General features: G+C 39.4%; 2 protein-coding genes across 4 annotated transcripts; one reads left to right on the top strand and one right to left on the bottom strand.

Moving 5' to 3' along the window:
• Positions 1-19001, top strand: bbs4 (Bardet-Biedl syndrome 4). 3 transcript variants are annotated; one of them, XR_010034651.1, is made up of 19 exons: positions 1-140; positions 1880-1925; positions 2046-2125; positions 2639-2702; positions 3323-3434; positions 3553-3625; positions 3752-3805; positions 4820-4947; positions 5254-5308; positions 5591-5659; positions 6225-6377; positions 7304-7475; positions 8928-8997; positions 10269-10413; positions 11275-11473; positions 13576-13782; positions 18528-18571; positions 18709-18732; positions 18864-19001. XR_010034651.1 is itself a non-coding variant. In XM_063197753.1 (16 exons), exons 1-16 carry the CDS (start codon positions 117-119, stop codon positions 13665-13667), a joined length of 1536 nt encoding a protein of 511 aa, XP_063053823.1. In that variant the 5' UTR covers positions 1-116; the 3' UTR covers positions 13668-14343. The 3 variants fall into 3 exon arrangements, 1 of the variants encoding a protein (XP_063053823.1); XR_010034652.1 differs by lacking the exon at positions 18709-18732; XM_063197753.1 differs by lacking the exons at positions 18528-18571; positions 18709-18732; positions 18864-19001 and having other exon boundaries at positions 13576-14343.
• Positions 14945-24237, bottom strand: LOC134447997 (carboxypeptidase A2-like). Its single transcript, XM_063197754.1, has 11 exons — positions 24134-24237; positions 23364-23445; positions 22480-22614; positions 22289-22387; positions 19081-19182; positions 18844-18945; positions 17440-17550; positions 16875-16965; positions 16335-16534; positions 15800-15884; positions 14945-15229 (listed from the first exon to the last, which is right to left on the bottom strand). Exons 1-11 carry the CDS (start codon positions 24199-24201, stop codon positions 15042-15044), a joined length of 1263 nt encoding a protein of 420 aa, XP_063053824.1. The 5' UTR covers positions 24202-24237; the 3' UTR covers positions 14945-15041.
• Positions 24238-24353: the final 116 nt, after the last annotated feature.

Here is a 24353-nt window from a genome sequence, read left to right as displayed (position 1 = left end):
TGCTGTGATGTGCGGAGTGAGTGAGGGGTGTAAAACATAAACAATAATGAATCGGGTGTCGTAGCATCCCCTCAGAGAGTGTGTGTGTGTATAAAAAAGAAGATAAGCCTGGCATTATGACTGACCAAAGTCTCAAGCTGGTGAGTTGATCTTTTACTGTGAGACGGAAGTTAAATCTACAATAACTATCACAAGAACCTGCAAACGCTGTCCGATATGTTTCTGTAAATCGACTGGTTCTCTGCCATTTGTTGTCCGATGTTTATGTATAATTGATTCATGAAATAAACTCAACATGGTCAGGGGGCAGATCCTTGAAATTGTACTATTTCCATGTAATAGACAAAAACAAACTGTCAAGCGACAAGTCGGTTTGAGGTTATTTCAAGGCTACTGTAGAATCTTTGACTGCACAGCAGTATCTAAAACTACAGCAGAAAAGTTGCATTATCGGGTAGCCTAACTACAGCCTACTGCAGAGATCCCGTGCCTTTTTGGCGATTTTCATGCACGCTTGTAACAACTAGCTAAAGGCAAACCTAACCATTTCCTATTTGTAATCCTATTAGTTACTTAGCAACGAGAAGGCTCATCTCAACACCTGCTCAGAGCAGATACAGCTTGGCTCCTCTGAGCCAATGAGATTCTTCTTGCCCATGCACTCCTGCCACTTAATTTGTTATTAAATAGGGTGTTAACATCAAAGCTGTTACTGCATGGAAATGACTAAAACTAGAGAGTAGCATAGTAACTTTTCTTTGATTTTGAGGTGGACAGATTTCCCCCAAATAATGTGTGCTTGCAGTCAATAATAGGTATGAATTGCTTACATTTTGGATGCCTCAGATGGTCAAGATGGCAGGAGCATTGTGCACTAACCTGAGGTTTGGGGCAGTTCAGTACCTCTGGAAGCCGAAGGGCAACTGTATGGGCCTAATTTTAACACATTAATTGTATTCTATTTGCCACCTATTGAAACAATGACTGTAATGTAATGCTCTCATGATGCATATTCTGAATACTGGCCTGCTTAACTCTCTCTGTGTGTGTGTGTGTGTGTGTGTGTGTGTGTGTGTGTGTGTGTGTGTGTGTGTGTGTGTGTGTGTGTGTGTGTGTGTGAGAGAGAGACAGAGACAGAGACAGCTTGATTATTGCAGCTACAAAATCTAATTTGTGTAAAAGTGTAACAATATGCAGATTAACTATATGCAGAGGTGTGCATAATGCATTTGATGTGTGCTGTGGAGTGTTTTTGTTCCATACATGCAAGCTTCTGTCCCAATCACCATTAGTGGAAGTGTCTTGAACAGGCAGAGTGCAGCAGAACAAAAGCAGGCCGTCACAGGAACATACAGGGAATGTCCTGTACTATTTTTACATGTCCTACTAACCAACTGGACCAATTGTTTTAAAGCAACTTGAGTTGCAGTGAATGTCTGAAATCTATTAAGTTATGTATATGAATATTATGTAGTTTATCTGATGTTTTTCCTTGCAACAGAACCTTGTTTTATAACTCACGCTGGATGATCAATGTAGTTCTCAAATTTTCTCGGTTAGCTGGGGGATTGCAACATTAGTTAATTATCGTTATGTTTTGTCTAATAAACACACATCACCCACTTGTGAGTTCCATTACAAGCAAGTATGTTTCAAACATCTTCTCCCAGGCACCAAAGCTTATCATTGGATCACTAGGTGTTCGTAGGAAGGGAGGAGTTGGTGTAAGACAGACACACCTTCCTCATCTCCAATACCTATGTTTTGGTACTGTAATAAGTGCATTGCACTTAAGATGAAACACTGAAGTGTTTGTAATTGTATTGGTTATTGATACTCAAACTGTCCTTGTCTGATTTTGTTTTACGTTTTACTTTAGGATGGTCAGAATCCAAATTCTGAGAAGAAACCGCAATCCAAGAAAGGTACATACAATATATTGTGCATACACATTACGATTCCCTTTGCCTTGAATGTGTCCTCAGTCAGTCAAGTGCCCCACGCTACTTTGTTAATATTTCGAAGGGCTTTTTCGTTTGTTGCAGTGCCAGAACTACCGATACTGGAAAAGAGGAACTGGTTAATTCATTTACACTATGTTCGTAAAGACTATGAGACTTGCAAGGTAAGAGTTCTTTCTGTTTCATTGTTTCGCTGAATAAAGCTTACATCACCCATTTGCTCCTTTTTCTGTGATTGTCAGACACAAAAACACTTTTCTGTCCTGTGATAAATTGGGATAATTTTTGTTTGTTTATAAAAATCAAGCCCCACCCTTACTTAACAGCCAGAAAGTGGTCCAGATAATTTTTTCCCCCATAAAAAATCAACAACAGTTTGGTGCAATTCTGCTTACAGATAATTTAATGAATAAACGCACCCAAAACATAACCTTCTCTGTGGAGGAAAGTCAAACAGGTGTTCCCATTTGCATAGCCACATACAGTATATTACTATTTCTGGTTGGTTTGTCAACTGTCTTGATGTTGATGATTATGGACGGCACTAAATACAAGCAGAAGTTTTGAGTGAAACTTTAGCCATGCTGTCTACATAAAATCATGTTACCATTGCTGGTGAAATGGGGGAAATATTGGAATGTAAACTGAACAGGCTTTTTTCTTTGCTGTTTTTTCAGGCCATCATCAGAGAACAGTTGCGGGAGACTCAAGGCATGTGTGAATATGCCATTTATGTTCAAGGTTTGTATTTTACCTGTCCACTCAAAGGGGACTAGACCAGGTTTTGAATTGACTCTGTCTGCCTGTCTGTCTGTCTGCCTGCCTGTGTGCCTGCTTGCCTGTCTGTCTGCCTACCTGCCTGCCTGTTTATTTTTGTGTCCACCCAACATCACGTTCATCTAGCATTGGCCAAAGGGTCAAGTTACCATCTCTGATGGCACTTGTTTTCTCTTGTCAAGTGCACATGAAGAATGGTTTGATTCTGTGGAAGTGACACTTGGTTTTGGGTGTGCCACATGTACTCTGTTGGTAGACAGAGTGATTTAAACTTTGCAAGGATACACAAGTGGTAATTCAGTATTTTACATTTAAATCCTGCAGATAGTTTTCAATTTTCAGATAGTTTGTGATACAATGCAATGGTTTAGTGAAATTATGACACTGCTGATTCGAGAATTTTCTGTTACTGCAGCCGAACCCCACCCCCACTGTACATTAGATGTACCGCATTCCTAAAGCCTATTAATTTTTCATTTATAAAGATGTGAAGTGTTTTGTGTGTTTAGATATGTTAAGAAATGCTCATACAATAATTGTGTCCAAATATATTTCTTTCTTTCTTTTTCTTTCCACTCCTTCAGGTCTTATCTTGCGACTAGAAGGGAAGATTCAGGAGTCTCTGGAGTTGTTCCAGAGCTGTGCGATCCTTAACCCAACAAGCTCCGACAACCTCAAACAAGTGGCCCGATCACTGTAGGTTGCCAGTTAGCATTTGAAATGCTCTCCAATGTTATACATTTATTTTAACGAACGAACGACAGTTGATTAACATTTTTGTTAATTGTGTGTGTGTGTGCGTTTGGTTCCTTAGTTTTCTCATTGGAAAACACAAGGCTGCAATAGAGGTTTACAATGAAGCTGTGCGGCTCAATCCAAAAGACTGGGTGAGTCACTCACTGACTGCATGTATTCACAGTTGCTATGACTGCCTCTATCGTCAGCATTCATAATGGGTTTGACTAAAATATTCCACTTTTTCTTTTTTTCCACGTGAATGTTTTTACTTGCAGGAGATCAGCCACAATCTTGGTGTATGCTACATGTACACAAAAGACTTCAGAAATGTAAGTTACAAAACTGTACGTTTGGGAATTATGTCCCCAAACCTCCCACTTCACACCTGCACCCATTTTAAGTTCCTTAGTCTTAAAATCAGCCCCTGTTTATAGCTGTTTCCACGGATATGTTTTGGAAATGCAGTGGTTTTGGCATTCTGTTTCCGCATAAACAGACTTTTAAAATCACATATCAAAAATCCGGCTTTAAAAATGTCCCATTTAGGGGCTAAAACGCACCTGTTACAATGGAGTTTTTATTTTTATCCACATGTTGCGTTTACACCTAAACAGGAGGAATTAAAAAAAAAAATACATTTAAAAATATTCAGCTATGTGGAAACAGCAGCTCAGTTTCTTAAAATCTACCAGACGAAAATCAACAGAAAAGTTTATAGTTCCCTCCTCCCCACTGACCCCTGTGACATCCACTGATGCTTGACCGTTTGGCAAATACACTCCCCACTGAGGAAAGTGGCAATTTTGCCACAATGTTACCATCAGATTGGTGTCATCAAAATCGCCAACATCAGAGGAACGTAGGCATATGCTTACAATAATGTATGTATCTTCAATGCTGTTGAATTGTAAATGAGTTTTTCATTTTAATACAAAAACATACTACTTTTTTGTCAACATTGTCAGATACAATTAAAAGCAGAAAGTAAGAGCCTATTTTATGAAAAAATAAATATGGGGAGGTTGTTCCCATACATTGCAGTACAGCCAAGACCATCTTCTGTGATCACCTTTTTTTCTAAATTAAAACCTGTTTTAGCCACATTCTCAAGAATCAGTGCTATATTGGCATAAATGTGCGCGATTGAGTGACACCACATTTTTATGGTAATCTTAATACAACCTTTTCTTTTGTATCACCTAAGATCACATAGTTCACAGAAGTCGGAGTGAAATGAAACTGAAACAGGGTTCAACTTATGGTGTAAATTTTCGGGGCTAGTCAGTCACATTTTCCCAATGTATTCCTTTGTGGTTACAACGGATGTAAATTTTATTTTCCAGGCAGAAGAACAGCTAAACAAGGCATTGCTGTTAAGCAAACATGACTTGACTTACATGATGCTGGGGAAAATTGCCTTGCTTCAAGGCGATACAACGAAGGCAATTGAGGTGTACAGGTCTGCTATTGAGTAAGTAATGTCAAAATCTTTCCAACTGGAAAGAAACAGCGGGCAAAAGTTGTTTTATTGTATGCAGTTATTGCCATGGCCTCATTCACATGGGATATGGGAAAGGAGAATGCACATTGAATGTCTGCAACAATTTTTTTGTTTTTTTTAAAAACCTCCGTGCTATGTGGGGAAAACAAAATGGCAGCAAGTTTTGCAGAAGTTGGTTCTTGTAATGAAATAATTACAAACTAAAATTGAAATTTCAGGTGAGCTTGAATTTGATCTGTTTGGTGTCGTAGAGTAAAACATTTGTTGTGCCTTTAGGTCATCTCCTGAGAATACAGATTTTCTAGCCACACTTGGACTACTCTATATGCAGGTAAGTGTTGAAATTCAACACAATTATTGAAAGAAGCTTTTCACAGGTAGAAATTTAGCATTGCTAAATCGACTTATGCACATCATTAGAAATTAGGAAATTATTACAAAATCAGGATTTATTACCTGTTTATCGGTCTCTCCAATAACTTCAGAAATATATGTAATGCATGAAAATGGCTGAAGTCATTGTAATAATACATAAATATTTAACAGAAATGTCTGTGCAATCATATATGAATTAATTTGAAATAGTTTTTTTCTATTTATTTTCTTATTGTAGAAAGGGAAATATCAGAAAGCTTTTGAATACCTTGGAAACGCCTTGACATACGATCCAAACCATTACAAGGTAAGGGAAATTTGTTTGAAATATGTTATTTGTTGTCCATTATGGTGGTGCGAAAGTCCAGAAAGTCCATGTGAGAAGTCCAGAGAGAGGATGATGATCTGCTAGTACCATGCTTGACTGTAAGCATGGGTCACTTTCGTTTACCACCACACATGCTTGACACCACCTGTAAGCTCAACAGATGTTATACTAAACTTTTTCAAAATTTTACTTTTCAAAAGGGGTGTACTCATTATCACTGTGCACTGTAGATTTTACCATCTGGTCATACTTTATGACATTTAATTTGCTATCTTAAACTGTCCAATATGTTAAATCACAAAATCATCATAAAGGACATGTGAAAAGCACATGGATCCGCATCCATCTCATGACGTGCTGAGTATGAATGAGCTTTTATCAGGCTGATATATGGCACCACAGTGGCCTTCTGAGCCTTCTGAGTTGGGTGAGAATTGATGTGATGATGATCGATGTGAAATTCAAGTGTGATACAAAGGATATCACAATTCGTTTCAGATGTGCATTGCTTCTGTATTTCCCTAATGATACAATGCTTTGCCAGGCTATCCTTGCAGCTGGCAGCATGATGCAGACACATGGGGATTTTGATGTGGCGATGAATAAATATCGTGTTGCCGCCTACTCCGTACCTGAGAGCCCCCCGCTGTGGAACAACATTGGCATGTGCTTCTTTGGAAAGAAAAAATATGTTGCCGTAAGTTGATATGTACATTCTTAGTAAAAGAAATGGTAACACTTTACTTGACGCCGGTGTCATACGCATGTCATTACAGTGTCATAATAGTTTTATGCATGTATCATAAACATTATGTCCATGTCATAAACATTTTATGACTGTTGGCCTTAAGTGACATGCCATGCCATAACCGAATGTCACTTAAGGCCAACAGTCATAAAATGTTCATGACATGGACATAATGTTTATGACTTATCTATGACTGTGTCATGACACTATTATGACACTGTAATGACATGCTTATGACACCGGCGTGAAGTTAAGTGTTACCAAAGAAATATTAGCATGTCTTTTCCAGACAATTCACTGAACCCGCTGATTACACACATTAGCACAATTATTAATCTGGGTAAATATACTAAACGTTAAATTGCCTGTATTAGAAACATATCCACCATGATTCCATACTAAACTATGTTCTTCATAGGGCTGTTAGAACTGAGAAGTTGTTTGAAGTTAGGAGGACTGACCAAACTCTTTCACATTTACCCTTTTGATACACCTATGCGACTAGATACACAATCCAAGTGTAGTTACACAAATCGTGGCAATTTTCTATACAGATAAAAAATGGGAACTATATGAAAGGTGTAATAACCATTTTAATATCTAACTTCAGGTGTGTTTCATTCTCAACAATGCCATGCTCACTGTAAACAATGATAACTGTAAACTGTAAACAAATGATAACAAAGTAGAGCTGCAGGCCAGACTGATTGGGGGCATGCACAAAGATCCGAGAGGTACTCATGAACTCACCAAAGATCAGAGAAGAACGTAGTTCAGGATGGAAACAGAGTGGACTGTCCCTGTAACAAAATATGTCTCTGTACAGTTGATGATACACAGAGGGTTTTTCCATAATCTCTTTTTGTCTTTTTCAGGCCATAAGTTGTCTGAAGAGGGCAAACTATTTGTCTCCGTTTGACTGGAAGATCTTGTACAACCTGGGCCTGTTGCACCTGACCATGCAGCAGTACGCCTCTGCCTTCCACTTCCTCAGTGCTGCAATCAACCTGCAGCCCAAAATGGGGGAACTCTACATGCTGCTGGCAGGTTTGAAATGTTCCTGAATTAACATCTGTGCTGACAGTACACAAAATACGTGTATTACAAAGTTGCGCCGGCAGCACGAGCGCAAGAGCTTCACGGGCTGTTCTGTTGTCCTTTTCACACTAACGGTCTGTGCGTCTGATCATCATCCTGTCCCAGCTTTCCCAACCCATAGATTCCAATGGGTGCCTGTTCATAGCACGCGCACGCCCACACAGGAAATTTTATTTTCAATTTGCAACGCACCCTTGTCCAGACTCCCACTTGCAGGCCCGTCCATGTGCCTCACGTTGGTGTGCTAGGAATAAACTGTTTTCATGTTTTCTAACCGTTTCGGACTGAGCATGGATACATTCGGACACGTTTCGTCTATGCACCGTGCTTGCAGTGTGAATGAGACGAATGAGTGGCCATCTTAGTGCCCTGACCTTATCCGCAGGGAAAACCTCCTGTAGATAGATCAGGGCTTTTTCTGACCAGGGAAATAGGGGCGCTCCACCCTCATACCTCCGCGACTGCGCCCTTATACTTTTTTATATATGTATATATATTTGAGCGCCCCTAGTAAATTTCTCTCTCACGGGGCGGTTCACCTCCCCGCAACCTGCCATGATGCTCCCTCATGCCAAAAAATCCTAGAAAAAGCCCTGCAGATGATGGGTAAAAGCTCAAAACAGCAAACCTCCATAATGCCTACTTTTCTTTTTTACATTTGTCCACTTAAATCCCCAAAATGTATCATAGCTCTTTGAGATTCAGTGATTAATTGTACATTCATGGTTGGATTTCACCATAAAGAAGGCAAATGCACCAATATTTTTTATAGTGAGTCCAAAAAACATGATTGCATTATCCAAACTGTATGCTGTTCTCTGGAAAGCAATGCTGCTTTCAGATCCTAGCTGTTCATTAAAATTGTGCTCAAAAAGTAGTTCTGTCAAAATAGTTTAAAACTTTAGCACACGTACATATCAATACTTGATTGAATACATAGAAACGGTCAACTATTTAGTAAACAACTGACAGCTTGACATTACAAACATTGCAATGTAGTGAAACAGTGTTGCACTGGATTATCCAGTGGCATAAGTGGGCTGGTCAGCACCTGCTGTTTTACCTGTAGATTTGGTATTCTCCAATAGTAATGTCTGTTATAAATTTGGTATTCTCCAACAGTAATGTCTGTTATAGATTTGGTATTCTCCAATAGTAATGTCTGTTATAGATTTGTTATCCTCCAACAGTAATGTCTTATAGATTTGGTATTCTCCAACAGTAATGTCTGTTATAGATTTGGTATCCTCCAACAGTAATGTCTGTTATAGATTTGGGATTCTCCAACAGTAATGTCTGTTATAGATTTGTTATTCTCTCCAACAGTAATGTCTGTTATAGATTTGGGATTCTCCAACAGTAATGTCTGTGTCTTTGTACTGTATGTGCTCTTTCCAACAGTTGCATTGACCAATCTGGATGATGTGGAGAATGCAACTCGCTCCTATGAGCAGGCTATACTTTTGGACAGGTAAAGTGTGCCTTAAAACGGATGTTGAGTTCATCACTTTTGTGTATGAGGTATTTACAAGCAATAACACTGTATTTGTACCTGTTTGAATTGCCAAATTATATTATTGTGTCTTCATTAATGCTTTATTCGAAAAATATTGTGTGTTTTTTTTAAAACCAAAAATGTACATACCGTATGTCAGGGGTGTCAAACTCAAATTCACAGAGGGCCAAAATACATATCTGGAACAAAGTCGCGGGCCAAACTCAATATTTACAACGGCCTAAAATTGTGCAAAGACACTTAATCTAATATTTAAATTTCACAAACAGATTCCCATCGTAGTTCAAATGTGCCTGCAGACACTCTGTTGCATGAGTGTGAGCTGTTTTACTGGCCTGTGCCCACTCATATTCTTGTGACACATTAAATGTTATGTTCAGGTCTTGTTATGCTATATATTAATGGTGTATGTGGCCCAACTCTAATACACATTTGAAATGATCTTGCGGCCCAAATAAAATTACTCCACGGGCCAGATTTGACCCCTAGGCCTCAGTTTGACATCCCTGCCGTATGTAATGTTTAAGGACACACAATCATGTGTTTTTTTTCTCATTCTCTGATTAAACCTGTCCAGTTTTAGGTGATCAAAGTCAAAACCTTACATACTGGTCTAATTTGGTCTAAATGCCTTTAAACTTAATCAATTGGGTCAAAAAGTTCTGGATATCTTTTTACCAGCATTCATGCATATTTTGCAGGAATTCTGACCATTCCTCAAGACAGAACTTGGGCCAGATTTTCTAAGAGTATACTCTGGTTGGGCCATGTGTGCAGGCCACCCTACACACACTCACAAACATACATGCCATTTCAGCTCTGCCCATAAAAGCTGACCACTTTCCATTTGAGTCAAAATTCCTACCAAATCCTTTATGGCCCAATTAATGATGTTGCAAGGCATTTAGTCTAAATTCTAAAGAAGTGTATGCACACTTTTGACTAAAAATACTAAAAACATTGCTTAACATTCTTTCTATCCTTACTCTTTGATTTCGGCCTGTGGAAATAATTTCAATAATCCTAAATGGCCTCAACATGTAAAGGTTTTATCTGATTTTAAGGTGGAGAACGAGGGGGGAAATATATATAGTGTATGTAAACGTCTGGTTTCAACGATTCAGTTTTGTTTTTGTTTTCACCACTTACTGACCTGTTTTAGCCAGATTTATTTTAATACTCTCCTGTCAGACATGGTGTGTAAAATGTTTTTTGTTTTCTCCCAGGTCTAATCCTTTGGTGAACCTGAACTTTGCAGTTCTGTTGTACAATCAGGGAGACAAGAAAGAGGCTTTGCAACAGTACCAGGAGATGGAGGAGAAGGTTCATCTCCTAAACGAAAGTAAAAGTGCTGTGGAATTTGATGCAGAGGTGAGATGAAAAATCGATTTGTCTTTCTTTTCTAATGTCTTAAAGGGACACTGTGTGAGATTTTCAGTTGTTCATTTCCAGAATTCATGCTACCCATTCACTAATGTTACCTTTTTCATGAATACTTACCACCACCATAAAATTCAAAAGTATTCATTAGGACTGAAAAAATTGCACTTTTCTTACATGAAAAGGGGGATCTTCTCCATGGTCCGCCATTTTTGAATTTCCAGAAATAGCAATTTTTAGCTGCAAAAATGACTCTACTTGGACCATCCTAGAAAATATTTGTTTATTACTTAGTAAACCTTCATGTAAAGATCAAATTTGGCAATAGGCAGACCAATTTCAATGAGCAGCATAGTTGCAGTACCTTTTTTGACCATTTCCTGCACAGTGTCCCTTTAAATATCTTACTTCAGTCACAATAATGTGACAAATGCTAACTTTGTAATCATCAACCAAATGTCCTGCAAATATGGTAGTTTGAAACTCCTCATACAGTAATCATGCCCAGGAACCAGTGTGTTGGGATGCCACCATGCTCAGGCTACATAGACATGCAGTACATCGACCACTTGGTACCTTGCTGCAGTCACACCTTTCTCCATCCCCCAGTAGTAATTTGGGACAAATCTGCTTCAGGGCATATCTGTGTGGCTCTGCCATCAGACCCTTATTTAATCTGCCTGGCTATCCAGACTATCACATGATAGTGCAGTGAAACAGATACACAACAAACTACACACACGTCAAATGATTCCCTAGCACTCCCCTAATGCGTTTGTGATATTGATCTAATGTCAAATTTGCTGTCCGTGACACAGTTTGTTTTTGTATTATTATTTTTTTTCCCCATAGATGATTGACATGGCCCAGAGGCTGGGCTCAGCTCTGCAGTCAGGAGACAGCACCTTGTGGACGAGACACACCAAAGACGGCAAAGCCAGTCAGCATTCGGCCTCCAGCCGGACCTCCAGCAGCCAGCAGCGTCTAGGCACCAACCAGGCGCTGGGCCAGGCCATGTCCTCTGCTGCAGGATATAACAAGCTTATCACCGGTGGGTGTTTACTGCTGTATTGGTCTGGTGTAAACTAGAGCAGTGGTTTTCAAAGTGGGGGCCAGGGACCCCTGGGGGGCCGCGAGGGGATGTCAGGGGGGCCGCAGCAGGTTGGCAGGAAAAATATTGTGAAATCAACTCAATAATTTAGTATATTAAATAACTTAAATATCTAAAATAAACCAAAAACAAGCTTAACAATCCCAGTGGAATCATTTTCTTCTTTACAATGTTTATATATGTATTATGCTTTCTGTAGTACTTGAATGGTTTCAGGAATGCACCAATTTCATCGAGTTGTGAAACCGGGTGCACACAAAAAAATAGTGTGGCACGGCCCATATCAAGGGGGCCTTGGCTGGAATCTACGGTATATGGGGGGCCTTGGCATGGTTAAGTTTGGGAACCCGTAAACTAGAGTATTTACGCCCCTGTCTAGCTGCATTGGATCTGTGTGACATATGGTAGTCCACCAAGGAGCTGAGGTGTAAGCAGAGGAACACACACTGTTGTAGCAAGGGATGTTTATTTGAATAGTGCATTTCATATGCGTAGGCCATTTTGCCTGGCTCTTGCCTGACCTGTAGTTCCGCGCAGCTTCGTGAGCTCCAGCACTACACCACTGTGTTGCAGAGCCGCCAGTGGGCTGCAGAGCTACACACACACTCACAAAGGTATGGTAGGAACCAGGCTATAGGCAATTCAGTGTGGTTCACAAAAATAAAATTATGAAATCAGTGCAGATGAAATGGGCATGAAAGGAATAAAAAATAAGTTTAAAAAGAGAGAATAAGTTAAAATCATTAAACTGCCTTTTCTGCCATGACGCAGGATAAATGAAATTAAATCAACACCAAGTAGATTTCATCCTCAGCCACTACACAGAATGCAACAGGCTAGCTTAGTTCTGTCTTTTTTCCCCAAGGTTTCACGGGACCAAAAAGTTATTTGTAATCTTTTGTGACTATTAACTGCGCTAATGCCTGAGCTTGCCCACTACTGGGATAGACTGAGGAAGTTGCGGTCTAAAATGGTAGAGGGTGCATGTGGTTTTCCACAAACCATGGTGAAAGCAGTCATGCGTTTTACAATTTTGTTGTAGTGGAAGTGAAAGTTGCGATCCCCTTTTTGTAATAAAATTCATATTTTGAATATTGACTTATTACTGAAAATCATAGCCTACTGTAAAGACACTGAGGTAGCCTTCCTGTCAAGTGTATTTGGAGCAACATGTTTCCTGCACTTGAAGGTAAAGGACTCAAGCACATTCCACCCGTCACGTGTTTTTATAGATTTCCAGTGTTGTCATTCCTTTACGCTATGTACTGTAGTTTGTAGAAGTTTTTCTATGCAACTGTGGTGCATCTGCTTCGTTACAAACCTAACTGTACACAAACTTGCCCCTTGTTCTTGAAAGGCCGCTGGCCTATTAACAGAGGTGGAAAGAGTACAGAAAATGTGTACTCAAGTAAAAGTATCTTTACTTTGCCTAAATTCTACTCAAGTACAAGTAAAAGTACCTATCTAAAAATCTACTCAAGTAAAAGTAAAAAGTACTTCACTTAAAATGTAATTTGAGTAAAAAGTACTTAGTTACTTTTAATTAGCTTTCCTCTTGAGAATGTCATGTTTATTTTTCTTGAATATCGTCCTCCATAACCTATATCTCTTGCTTGGCACCAGCCATCATCCAATACATTGATACAAGATAGTAAAATAGTGGAAATGCTGTGTGCCATCCTGCACAACCTTTCATTTCTGGCGGATTGTGGCATTATTGTGCATGGCATTTTGTCTCTCAGTCAATTTTTTTTACTCAGTACTCAGGCCAGGTTCCAGTGTAATTGAGTAAAGTACTTGGGTCAAAATGTACTCAAGTACAAGTAAAAGTATTAATTTAAAAATGTACTTAAAAAGTACAAAGTATTCATAAAAGCTACTCAAGTACAATATTGAGTAAAAGTAATAAGTTACTTTTCCACCCCTGCCTATTAATCAGCATTGTGAGTTAGATGACGATGAGAACAGATTGTATGCCCAATTCACGCAGATATTAAATAATTCCAAATAAAAACTCCACATACTTTTTCTGGCAACTGCAGGTTCGTCATCCGCGGGAGCTGAGCCAAAAGAAGTCTCTGGGGCCGAAGACGCCACCAATGATGATGAGGACGAGGACGATGCAGAGAAGTAAAAGGAAGCAGTCCCACACAACATTGGCAGCGTGGAGTTTAAGATGGAAAAATGTAGAACATTTTAAAACCTATTGACTCCCAGACAAGGAGTCGTTTTGGCTAGATATACTGTAGGTATGTACTGTATAGGCTACCACTCAATTGTATCTAATGTAAATGCTGAACTTAAACTTGTTTTTGGCTTTCTGTAAAACCATATTTTTAATAAGCGGGTTTTTTTTGTTTTGTTTTTTTTGCTCATGTCCATGTAAAGCACTTCACTGAACACTCTAATTATGTTACTTTTCCCTAGATCAGTGTATTGATATTTGAACCTTTTATTTATTTTTCAGTACATTACATTCAAGAATAAAACGGTTTAAATGTGTTAGAAAGGACATGAGTAGAATGTATCACATAACGCGGTGAAAGCTACTGGTACCATTCAGCCTTCATAGTTACGACTAAAAAAAACCAACAATAGTATACTGTCTCTGTGATTTCATATTGTCCCTTGCCAGGTGTTCATTTTGTATCAGGGCAGTCTGCAGAAATTCAATACAGTTTTTTAACCACTTGAGAGTGCTGTTTTGCAAAGGAAATAATGTTGCATATTGACACCAAAGATGCAAAGATGAAAACACTGTATTTGAATGACAGTTGAAAGGAATAAAAATAAACAACTTTATTATTGAATATGTCTGGCTGTAAAAAATAATTTTCAAAAGTCATCATATAGGATTTTAAGGCCGCACTCTGTTTGCTTACTATATTAAAACGTTAAATGCACTATGTCCAGGTCTTCTGTGTGTATGAGAATGGCTTAGCACCAAAATGCAGTTCTTGACTGGGACCGAAAGGAGCACAGACATTTTTGGAATAGAGCAGTCCCTCACACAACCCCAGCTTTTCTACAATTTTATGATCTTAGTCTATTTTATATTGTCAGACCTCTTTATATTGACCAATGTGCTGTCCCAATCAAATTGACCGCCAGCCTTTAAGGGGAAAAAAAAAAAAAAAACAGCATCGGCCCAGAGGACCGTCTGCCCACCAGGAAAATGCATATGCCAGGTGACCAGTCCAGGCTTGCCAAAATGCGTCTATAACCTGGACATGGAGTATTACAGTTTGACTGGTTTGGCTTATTTCCTGAAAATGAGATGACATTCCTATAACTAAAAGATAATTTGGCCAAACACTCATACAGTTCTGCACAGCATTTCAAACACTTAACCAGCAAAATGTCATACGTTTCCCAAACTGCTCATTCTTTCTTCAAAATGTATACAGAAAAATGGGATCACGACCACTTTAAGTTCCATCATCTTTATTCATCTTGCTTGTTCCCTGAAGCAATCTCCATGGCGACAGGGTGTTGGTCCGTCACCGTCTTAGTATGGGTGTTCATTTGTATAGACCATCAGATGCTTCATAGCCAGCCACGTCTCAGATGCAGTTGGAATGATCTGGTTGGCTGGGAGAATGAAGCCGTAGCGACCAGTGTCACGAAGTTCGAAAGCAAAAGAGTACTTGATGCCAAGGTTGTAGGACCAATCAATGCTCCCGCCGCTTGCTGGGTCTGTTCATGAAATGTAAAATATGAAGTTGAGTTAACAGTTTAACAGTTAACAGACGGTTTGAGTTTTCAGTAAAATATAACCGTGTGGAACCAGTTATCTCAAGTTCTTAAAAGTAAGAGAAATAGATGGCTTGATGTATTTATTTTCCCCACACATTTTTTTCCATACACTTTTCTGTTTTGACATGAATGAAAAACGAATTATTCCACAATCATTCTACAGTCAGACCAATGCCCAGACATTTTGCTGTAGGTCATCTTCTTATTCTTAATCATTCTTACTACAAGTTCTTGAAAACATATATTGGCGGCAACTTTAGCAGAGAAAGTCATTATAGCCTATCTGTCGTAGTATCAATTGCTACTCACTCCTCACCATGTAATTCAAAGTAAGATCTATCCATCTGTCTGTCTGTCTGCTTATTAATGGATTTCCATTCCACATGGCAACTTCCTTTGTGTCGAACCATGTACAGCCTTGCAGTGTGAAGTTTTAGGCCCAATATGCCAACTTCTACATCGTATGATTTATAACGTGAATTGAATTGCATGAAAAACATTTGGACTTACAGATAATATTGCAGATGCTCCCAACCTTGTAGCGAGTCCCATACAGAGAGCTAAGGGCGTTAACAGCATCTCTGCCGACAGTATCCTAAAGTAACAAAACAGCAAGAATATTACAGATGTATAAAGCTTTAGGTACCCCTTTATAAAATCATTATATCAGTTTTTCTTTGGTTGAGATTTTTGAGGCAGCAACTTCAATTTGTTAAACCTTGTGGGAAGATAAACATGACTGCTGGGAAATATTTTAAAATTACAACAAACTACTGGCCGATTCTACAAAATTTGTACAAATTGCATTCTCAGAACCAAACATACAATTTAAAACAGTTACGTAGGAAAATGTTTAATTAAGGATATATAAATAAAAGCAAAGAACTATCAAGGGATTAGTAACTAGTAGTAATTAGTATCAAAGTGATTTTGATGTAGCTATTCAATGCAAAGCAAACATATTGCACGTTCCCCTATCAGAGAAATACTGAAAAATGAATAAATAAATACTACACATTAGTGCAGCAATTTATAAAACACGTACCAACTCTGGCTGGTGGGAAACATGCTTGCATGTGTAACCATAGGGATACATGAGCAGCTGGGAGTAAGCATGGATGGAGATGAAGGCCTTGAAGTTGCCATGGCTCTTGACCAGGTCCACAATGTTCTTCACCTCGATCTCGGAATGAGCATGGGGCCCGTGATAAGCATCTGAGCAAGGGTTCTGACTGGCTCCAGGGCCTGTGGTTTGTAAGAAACACACGTTGTTGCAAGTCAACACACAAATGCAATCACACACCCACAGGCCTTCAGTGCATAGATGTTTGCAGGAGCAACTCATCTTAAAAATCGACTGAATAAATATACCACATTATATATGGGTACCGGTATATACTGTATACAGTAGGCTATATGTATAGGCCTAATAGACCTATGGTAGATACAGTGCATATAATAAATATACAACTAATAAAGGGAAGAAGAAATGAACAATAATTAGGTTCTTAAAATAAATCTGAGTAAGCAAACTCTAAATGATATCAAGTGAAAAACAGAACAGAGGGCATGAGAAATAACAGACCTCCAAAACCGGCATCCCAGTTTCTGTTGGGGTCAACTCCACGACACATAGACCCAGGATTCTTTGAGCGAGTCTTACGCCACATGCGATCCTACGAAATACACATCAGTATGCTGAATATAATTACACCAACTTTACATGAAGACATTTAGGGCTACACAAAAAAGTTCAGAAAACACTGCACATTGAATACTGTTCTTTTATCCTCTTTTTTTAATCTTGGAGGGAAGCTGTGTTTCGCCCAGTGCACCTTCAGGTTCGCTCTTAGCAACAACAAAAAAGAACAGTATTCAGTGTGCTGGGTTTTCTGAACTTTTAGTATTGATCAAGTTTCCCTGCCTTACACTTGCACCTGAACTGAAGGCTTATGCCCAAGTACTTTCATGCATTTAGGGCTATCTCAAGTCCAAACACTTTGTCGAATGTAAATAAAATGGGTTGTAATATTGTCAGCTTCTGGTCATTCACTATAAACAATGACAGAAGATACTAGTATACATCTAAAGTATGTCTATATTAGATCAAAAGACAAAAAATATTTCACAAATGTACCAGCCACACTTACACTGGTGTGAGAGTGAACGTAGCCATCGGGATTGGTGACAATCATCAAGTAAACATCCATGGTGTCCAGAAGCTTCTTCACAGTGCTGTCACTGCCATAGTCAGAGGCCATCTTAAAAAGAAATATTTAAACACAACTTTAATATATGACAATAGGCTAGTATATGTGGTAACACTTTACTTGATGCCGGCGTCATACGTATGACATAACGGTGTCATAACATTGTCATAATGCAGTCATGTGTGTGTCATAAACATTATGTCAATGTCATAAACATCATGACACTATTATGACACTGTTATGTCACACGTATGACGCCGGCGTCAAGTGAAGTGTAACCGTATATTTGAATCAAGACAGACTGGGCTACTTCTCAGCAACTAGACCTAGGGATGACTGGAGCACTCAGCATACTTTTTATTTTATTTTTTATTTTGTTGCACAAAGTGATTGTCGTTTCAATACACCTGCGTCTTCCTCAGAGTCAAACCATACTGATGATACTACAGAGAAACCTCCCTTCTGCATAGGTATTGGTTGTTCATTGCGAGTGGGTATATGCAGCAATTAACCAGTAAGGGCACTCAATGTAGATATATTTTTCATTTGTCAGTGTAGTTTTTTCAACGTTAAATTGTGTTTTTAAAGGGACAGTTTGGTCAATTTCAACATGCAGTTGTATTGCTCACGCTACCCTTGACTTGTCAGTACCTGGTGATGCCACATTTTTCGGCTCAGCCCTTTCCGAGATATGAGCAATTCTAATGGGGGCAGCGCTTGTTTACATTTTTAAAAAATGAAACATAGGCCAACTCCAAATATTTTCCCAAAAGGTACTGCTGTTTGCTAGTTGTCTGCTGATGTTTTATAACCTTTTGGATGTTTTTGGGAATAAATAAAAATGTTTTTTTGAAATGTAAACAAAGAGCTGCCCCCATTACAATGACCAGGATCTCGGAAACGGCTGAAGAAAAAGGAAAAAAAAAAAAAAAGTGTGAGCATTACAACTGCATGTTGAAATTCACCAAACTGTCCCTTTAACACAAATGTGATCTTTTTCATTAATATTGGTCTGCTCTTACCACCAGAGAATGGTTTTGCATTGAGGGCCCACAACGCCTCTTCACTGAAGGTAGGCCTGTGGTCAATACACTTATTTACTGTGAATTTCTGATTCAATTGAAGAACAACTTTTTTCTTAGCAAGTGACACACACTTGCTATCAACACTTTAATATTGCACTCAACTGTTGCATTTTCACGTAACCAGGAGTTGTTCAAGTTCAAGTTCAAGGTATGCTACAAAATTACTTTGTGAGAGATTACTACCAAGAAAAGCTACCAAGTTAAAACAACTAGAATTGCCATTGCAATAGATGACGATCTGTAAAGTATATTCATTTACCTGATTTGCCATCCACACAGCACTGGCCTGGGACACCCATTCTCTTGAGTGGATACCAGCATCAATCCAGATGGCAGGCCTCTTCTCTCCACCTGTGCTGAACTTGATGTGGGAACGAACATGAGCATGAATTAAAATGGCTGCATGGAGTGAATACACTTTTAAACTTTTGGATTATGTACTTCTGTGTTTGAAGTGTGTGTGTGCATGTGCTGTGATGGTTTTTTTTCCATTTACCTTGAGGGCATACATTGGACGGCCCTCATAAGATGATCCAATCTGTTCTTTAGACACCAGTGTTGGGTAATCGGCTACAAGGGTGTCAATCCAGCTGTAGATCTACACAATCAATCAATCAATATGTCAATCAATCATCAATCAATCAAAATGTATTTATATAGCACACTCTCACAATTACGAAGTTGACTCAAAGTGCTTTCAGATGCAAATACACATTCACACACCAGCTGTGGTGGCTGCCAAGAAGGCGGTAAGAGTCTGGAGTTCATCACAGATCAGTGATTCACTGCAGGTCTACTGAATCGGGAAGTTCACTGTGTAGTTAAGTTAAGGAAGAAGAAATCCGCACTCACAAACTGCGTCTCATTATTTATTTATATTACCAGTGGTAATATAAATAAATAATGAGACGCAGTTTGTGAGTGCGGATTTCTTCTTCCTTAAGTTGACGCTTTTTATCTCGCACCCAAAAGCTTTTCGGTTTTCCAAGAAGTTGAGCGCGTCCTCTGCCAACACTGTGTAGTTAAGGCCATGGATATTTGAATACTTGAATGCTATTTTTAATAGCCCAATATACTGTTCACTTTTGGTTAGTTTCTGTGAAGTGCTATAATGGATACAAGATGTCATGACTCACTTAAACCCACTTAACTGTACATCATTCTGAATTGTGTTTAACTCTACTGATGAGTCATATTTTAACTTTAATTGTTGGTGTATCACAGAAAGTCTATAGACAATGTATATTAATAATAATAATAATAATGCATTTTATTTGAAAGCGCCTTTCAAAACTCTCAAGGACACTGTACAGACAGAAACAAAAATAAAACAAGACACATAAACAGAATTTTAAACAAAAATAAATAAATGAATACATTTTTTAAAAAAAATATGAAAATAAAATAAAATAAAATAAAACAGAGTTTAAGAATCATAAAGAATAGGCTATTTGAAAAAGATGGGTTTTTAGCCTGGATTTGAAAAGGGGGAGAGAGTCAATATTGCGGATGTCAGGAGGAAGGGCATTCCACAGCTGAGGAGCAGAGCAGCTAAAAGCTCTATTCCCCATGGTATTAAGACGGGCAGAGGGGACAGAGAGGAGAATGGAGGAAGAGGAATGGAGGGGGCGGGAGGGAACAGCAATGTGAATAAGATTAGATAGATAAGGGGGGGCAAGATTGTGGATAGCCTTGAAGGTGTGGAGAAGTATTTTAAAATGAATTCTATATTTGACAGGGAGCCAGTGGAGATGTTGCAGTGCAGGGGTAATATGGTGACAGGAAGGGGTTTTTGTAATGATGCGGGCAGCTGAGTTCTGGACCAGTTGGAGCTTGTGGAGAGATTTTTGAGGGAGACCAAAGAGGAGAGAATTACAGTAATCAATGCGGGAGGTGACAAGACTGTGTACAAGAATGGAGGTAGAATGGGAAGTGAGAGAGGGGCGGAGACGGTTAATGTTGCGTAGGTGGAAATAAGCAGACCGTGTGATGTTGTTAATGTGGGAGAGGAAGGATAGAGAGCCATCAAGCAAGACGCCCAGACTCTTAACTTGAGGGGAGGGGGAGACAGGAGAGTTATCAATTGAGAAGGAAAAACTATCTGATTTGGATAAGGTGGATTTGGTGCCTACAAGTAGGACTTCAGTTTTGTTAGAATTGAGTTTCAAAAAATTGGAGGTGAACCAGGATTTGATTTCAGAGAGACAGGTGGTGAGGGAGGGGGGAGGGAGAGTGTCAGAGGGTTTGCCAGATAAATAGAGCTGGGTGTCATCAGCATAGCAATGGAAATTAATTTTGAATTTGCGGAAGATATTACCAAGGGGAAGGAGGTAGGTGATGAAGAGGAGGGGCCCCAGAACAGAACCTTGAGGGACACCAGAGGTGACAGGGGAGGGCTTAGATTTAAAAGACTTCATTTGAATAAATTGAGAGCGACCAGAGAGATAGGAGTGGAACCAGTCAAGGGGTGTGTTACTAATGCCAATTGAGGAGAGTCTGTGGAGAAGGATAGAATGAGAGATGGTGTCAAAGGCTGCACTGAGGTCAAGGAGAATGACAATAGAGAGTAGTCCAGAGTCAGCAGCCATGAGCAGGTCATTAGTGATTTTAACTAGGGCGGTTTCAGTGCTATGTCGGGGGCGAAAACCAGACTGGAAGTGCTCATAGAGGGAGTTAAGAGTTAGATGGGAATGGAGTTGAGAGGCTACAATTTTTTCTAGAATTTTGGAGATGAATGGAAGGTTGGAGATTGGGCGGAGATTGTTGTAGTCAGAGGGATCAGAGCCAGGTTTTTTGAGTATAGGAGTGACAGCAGCAACTTTGAACAGAGAGGTTACAGTACCAGTAGAGAGTGAGGAGTGGATGATGGCAGAAATGAAGGGGAGGAGAGAGGGGAGGCAGGATTTGACGAGGGTTGTGGGGAGGGGATCAAGCTGACAGGTGGAGGGCGTGGATTTGGAGATGAGGTCAGATATTTCAGAGGAGTCTGGGAGATGAAAACTAGAAAATAACTGGTGGAGGGGGAAGAGATCAGTGGGGGAGGGAAGAGAGGGGTTGCAGATAAGATGTTGGTGGATTTTATGGATTTTTTCATTAAAAAAGTCCAGTAATGAGTTGCAAGTCTCAACGGAGTACATATGAGCAGGGAGAGAGTCAGGTGGTTTAAGGATGTTGTTAAGCACAGAGAACAGGGTTTTGGAGTTGCCTTCGTTGGCATAGATTAAGGTGGAGTAGTAATCAGATTTAGTTTGAGAGATGCAGTCCTTGTAGAGTGATATGTGGGCTTGGTACATTTCTTTATGAACAGTGAGACCAGTTTTCTTGTACAGGCATGATCTCATAAACCTATGATATAATTCAATATTTCATTATAATAACTAGGTAAGTAAGCTTTCTGCATCTTTAATTCTGAGTCATAATTAATTTTGAAATGTTCTTCATTGTGTTGCTTTAGCTTATTCTGATGTTTATTGCATTTCATTGGTCCTGTCCAAACTTGTTGCATGTTGCATTTATCAAAGATGAAATGATCACATATGTCCCCCAAAATATTTTTTTCAATTTTATCCCTTGATATGTTGCTGCTCAGTATTCTCCATCTAATGTATGGATTTAATGTTTTGAAAATAGAAGTATATATATTTTTGTATTCACAGTGTGCCAAGTGTCCCCAAGCAAATATGTGCACATGTGTTCACACTCACACTCTCCAGCGTATGGTAGGTTCCAAAGTCGAAAGCCTTTGAGGAGCGTTCCATTTCATTGCTCATGGTCATCTCTGCTGCCTCCTCATCCACCAGTTCCTGGAAGTTAAAGTAAATGTGAAATTAACATCTGATAACTTACGTAGACACTTTATTTGCAGAAAATATTAGCATAGGACTGTTGCACTCACTTGTAAATTGTTGATCATGACAGAAAAGGGGATGTTGTTTTCCGTGAGATATTCCTTCATAGGTGTTAGGGCTACATAAGGGACATGGATATCCACGGTCAGCTCGGTGGACACGGGATGGGTCCAGAAGTCAAGCTGAGAGATCAAGACATTACACTTAGCTGATGTTTTTTTTATCCAAGGCGAATTACAGTTATTGGAGGGTATTGGTTACAGTCCCTGAAGCAATGTGAAGTTAGGTGCATTGCTCAAAGCAGAAATAATAAAACAGGTGGGCCCAGAAAAAATTGGACGGGCCCAACCCGAAAGTGTGTAGGTAGATATTACAATATTGTGCTCAAAAATGATACTTTGAAATTGAAATCATAGAAATCACAGAAGATGAACCAGACTTTTGACAAAATGATTAATTATCGCTCAGTGCTATGCCATTAATTATAGTTCAATGAGGCAACAGTTGACTGTCAAGTGTGAATGGGGTGGGCTTGGATGTCAAGTGGGCGGCCCCAGGCCCACCCCTGGCTACGCCCATGGCCCAAAGGCATGCCAGCCATTACCTACTGTCTATTGTGGGATTTGAACCTGAAAGTCTTTAATCCAAACACTACCTCCCTAGGCCATGGCTGCCCACCATCAACTGAAACATGCTGCGTCACTTCACATGTGCTAGCTTTCTAACTCCGAGTTAGGTGTCAATTTTACTGCAAATAGCAGATGACAGAAAATGTGCTCTCACAGGAGGATACATCAAATTACTGTGAACACTGCAACATAAACCTGGTCTTGATATCATACACTACATACTGGACTATTAAACTGTCGAAGTTGTGTTGTGGTCTGGAAAGAAAATTAATGCAAAAGGATTATCAAGTCTATCAACACACCTCCCAGTACTGTTCATTCTCCAGCGCCTGAAGAAGTTCAATGTGCTCCTCAGACTCTGGACTGATGCGGAGCACTTGGTCTCTGAAGTTTGCACACAGAGAAGTTGTGTAGTTATGGAGCACTGCAGCATTATACCATACATTATCTAACATTACGAGATTACATTACATTGCATTTGGCAGATGCTTTTTTTTTTTTTTTTTTAAACCAAAGTGACTTACAATCGAAGACATAATCATAGCCAACGTCTAACAAATCAGCATAGCCAAATATACTGTCTATTATGTTCAATACTGAGACAGTAAGTAGATGTTGCAATGCATGATTGTGTCTCAAACTGGTACCAGAGTCAGTTGTTAAAACACTCCATGAATGAAGAAAACAATGTGAGCTGGCTAATTATTTGTTTGAGATCCAGAAAATTACACAATGCTAGCCATAATTATATGTTGGAAAAAATGACATGGCTCCTCGAAGAGCCCTCTGTTCCAAAGGTGAAGGAACCCCTAAAGGTTCTCTTATGAACCTAATGGTGCTTGGAAAAACCCCAAGTTATTTTAAAAGGTTACCGTATTCAGAGAATTTAAGGGGTTCCCCCACAGTGACAAACTGAAGAAACTAAGGAGCCATGGGGTTGTTCCAAGAAATTTTAGGTTCTTCACAGAACTGTTGGGTTCCCCCATGAACCAAATGAGGGTTCTTTGAGGAACCATACATTTTTGATACAGTATACACTAGTAATACACAGACCAATTTCAAGGTAACTTACCCAATGAAAAGCTTGTTGCAGTGACCTGCCGCAAGCAGGAGAAGCAAACTCAAACAGGTCCTCATCATCTTTGCAGCTGCCCAAAGGGACACTAGTGGTGAAATATGTGCAGGTTTTATACGCAGGTGAGCATACAGTATGGTCCGTTCCCACAGAAAGTTGGCTCAGCTGATGATTAGATACTAGTGTTGTTATCAGTGTTTTGCAATGTGAACATTTC

The sequence above is a fragment of the Engraulis encrasicolus genome, chromosome 4 (genome assembly GCF_034702125.1).
Source record: "Engraulis encrasicolus isolate BLACKSEA-1 chromosome 4, IST_EnEncr_1.0, whole genome shotgun sequence".
Classification (NCBI taxonomy): domain Eukaryota; kingdom Metazoa; phylum Chordata; class Actinopteri; order Clupeiformes; family Engraulidae; genus Engraulis; species Engraulis encrasicolus.
Note: the sequence above shows the minus strand (reverse complement) of the source record. Positions and strands in the feature narration are given on the sequence as shown.

What these genes read in the sequence shown, in the direction of transcription:
- LOC134447997 (XM_063197754.1), bottom strand. Translation starts at nt 24,201, where the DNA reads ATGATGAGGACCTGTTTGAGTTTGCTTCTCCTGCTTGCGGCAGGTCAC. An exon ending in AGAATGAACAGTACTGGGAG is followed by an intron (nt 22,615 to 23,363) that starts GTGTGTTGATAG and finishes TTGATCTCTCAG; the next exon opens with CTTGACTTCTGGACCCATCC. An exon ending in ACGTTCACTCTCACACCAGT is followed by an intron (nt 16,966 to 17,439) that starts GTAAGTGTGGCT and finishes TGTATTTCGTAG; the next exon opens with GATCGCATGTGGCGTAAGAC.
- bbs4 (XM_063197753.1), top strand. Translation starts at nt 117, where the DNA reads ATGACTGACCAAAGTCTCAAGCTG. An exon ending in ACACAAAAGACTTCAGAAAT is followed by an intron (nt 3,806 to 4,819) that starts GTAAGTTACAAA and finishes TTTATTTTCCAG; the next exon opens with GCAGAAGAACAGCTAAACAA. An exon ending in GTGTACAGGTCTGCTATTGA is followed by an intron (nt 4,948 to 5,253) that starts GTAAGTAATGTC and finishes TTGTGCCTTTAG; the next exon opens with GTCATCTCCTGAGAATACAG.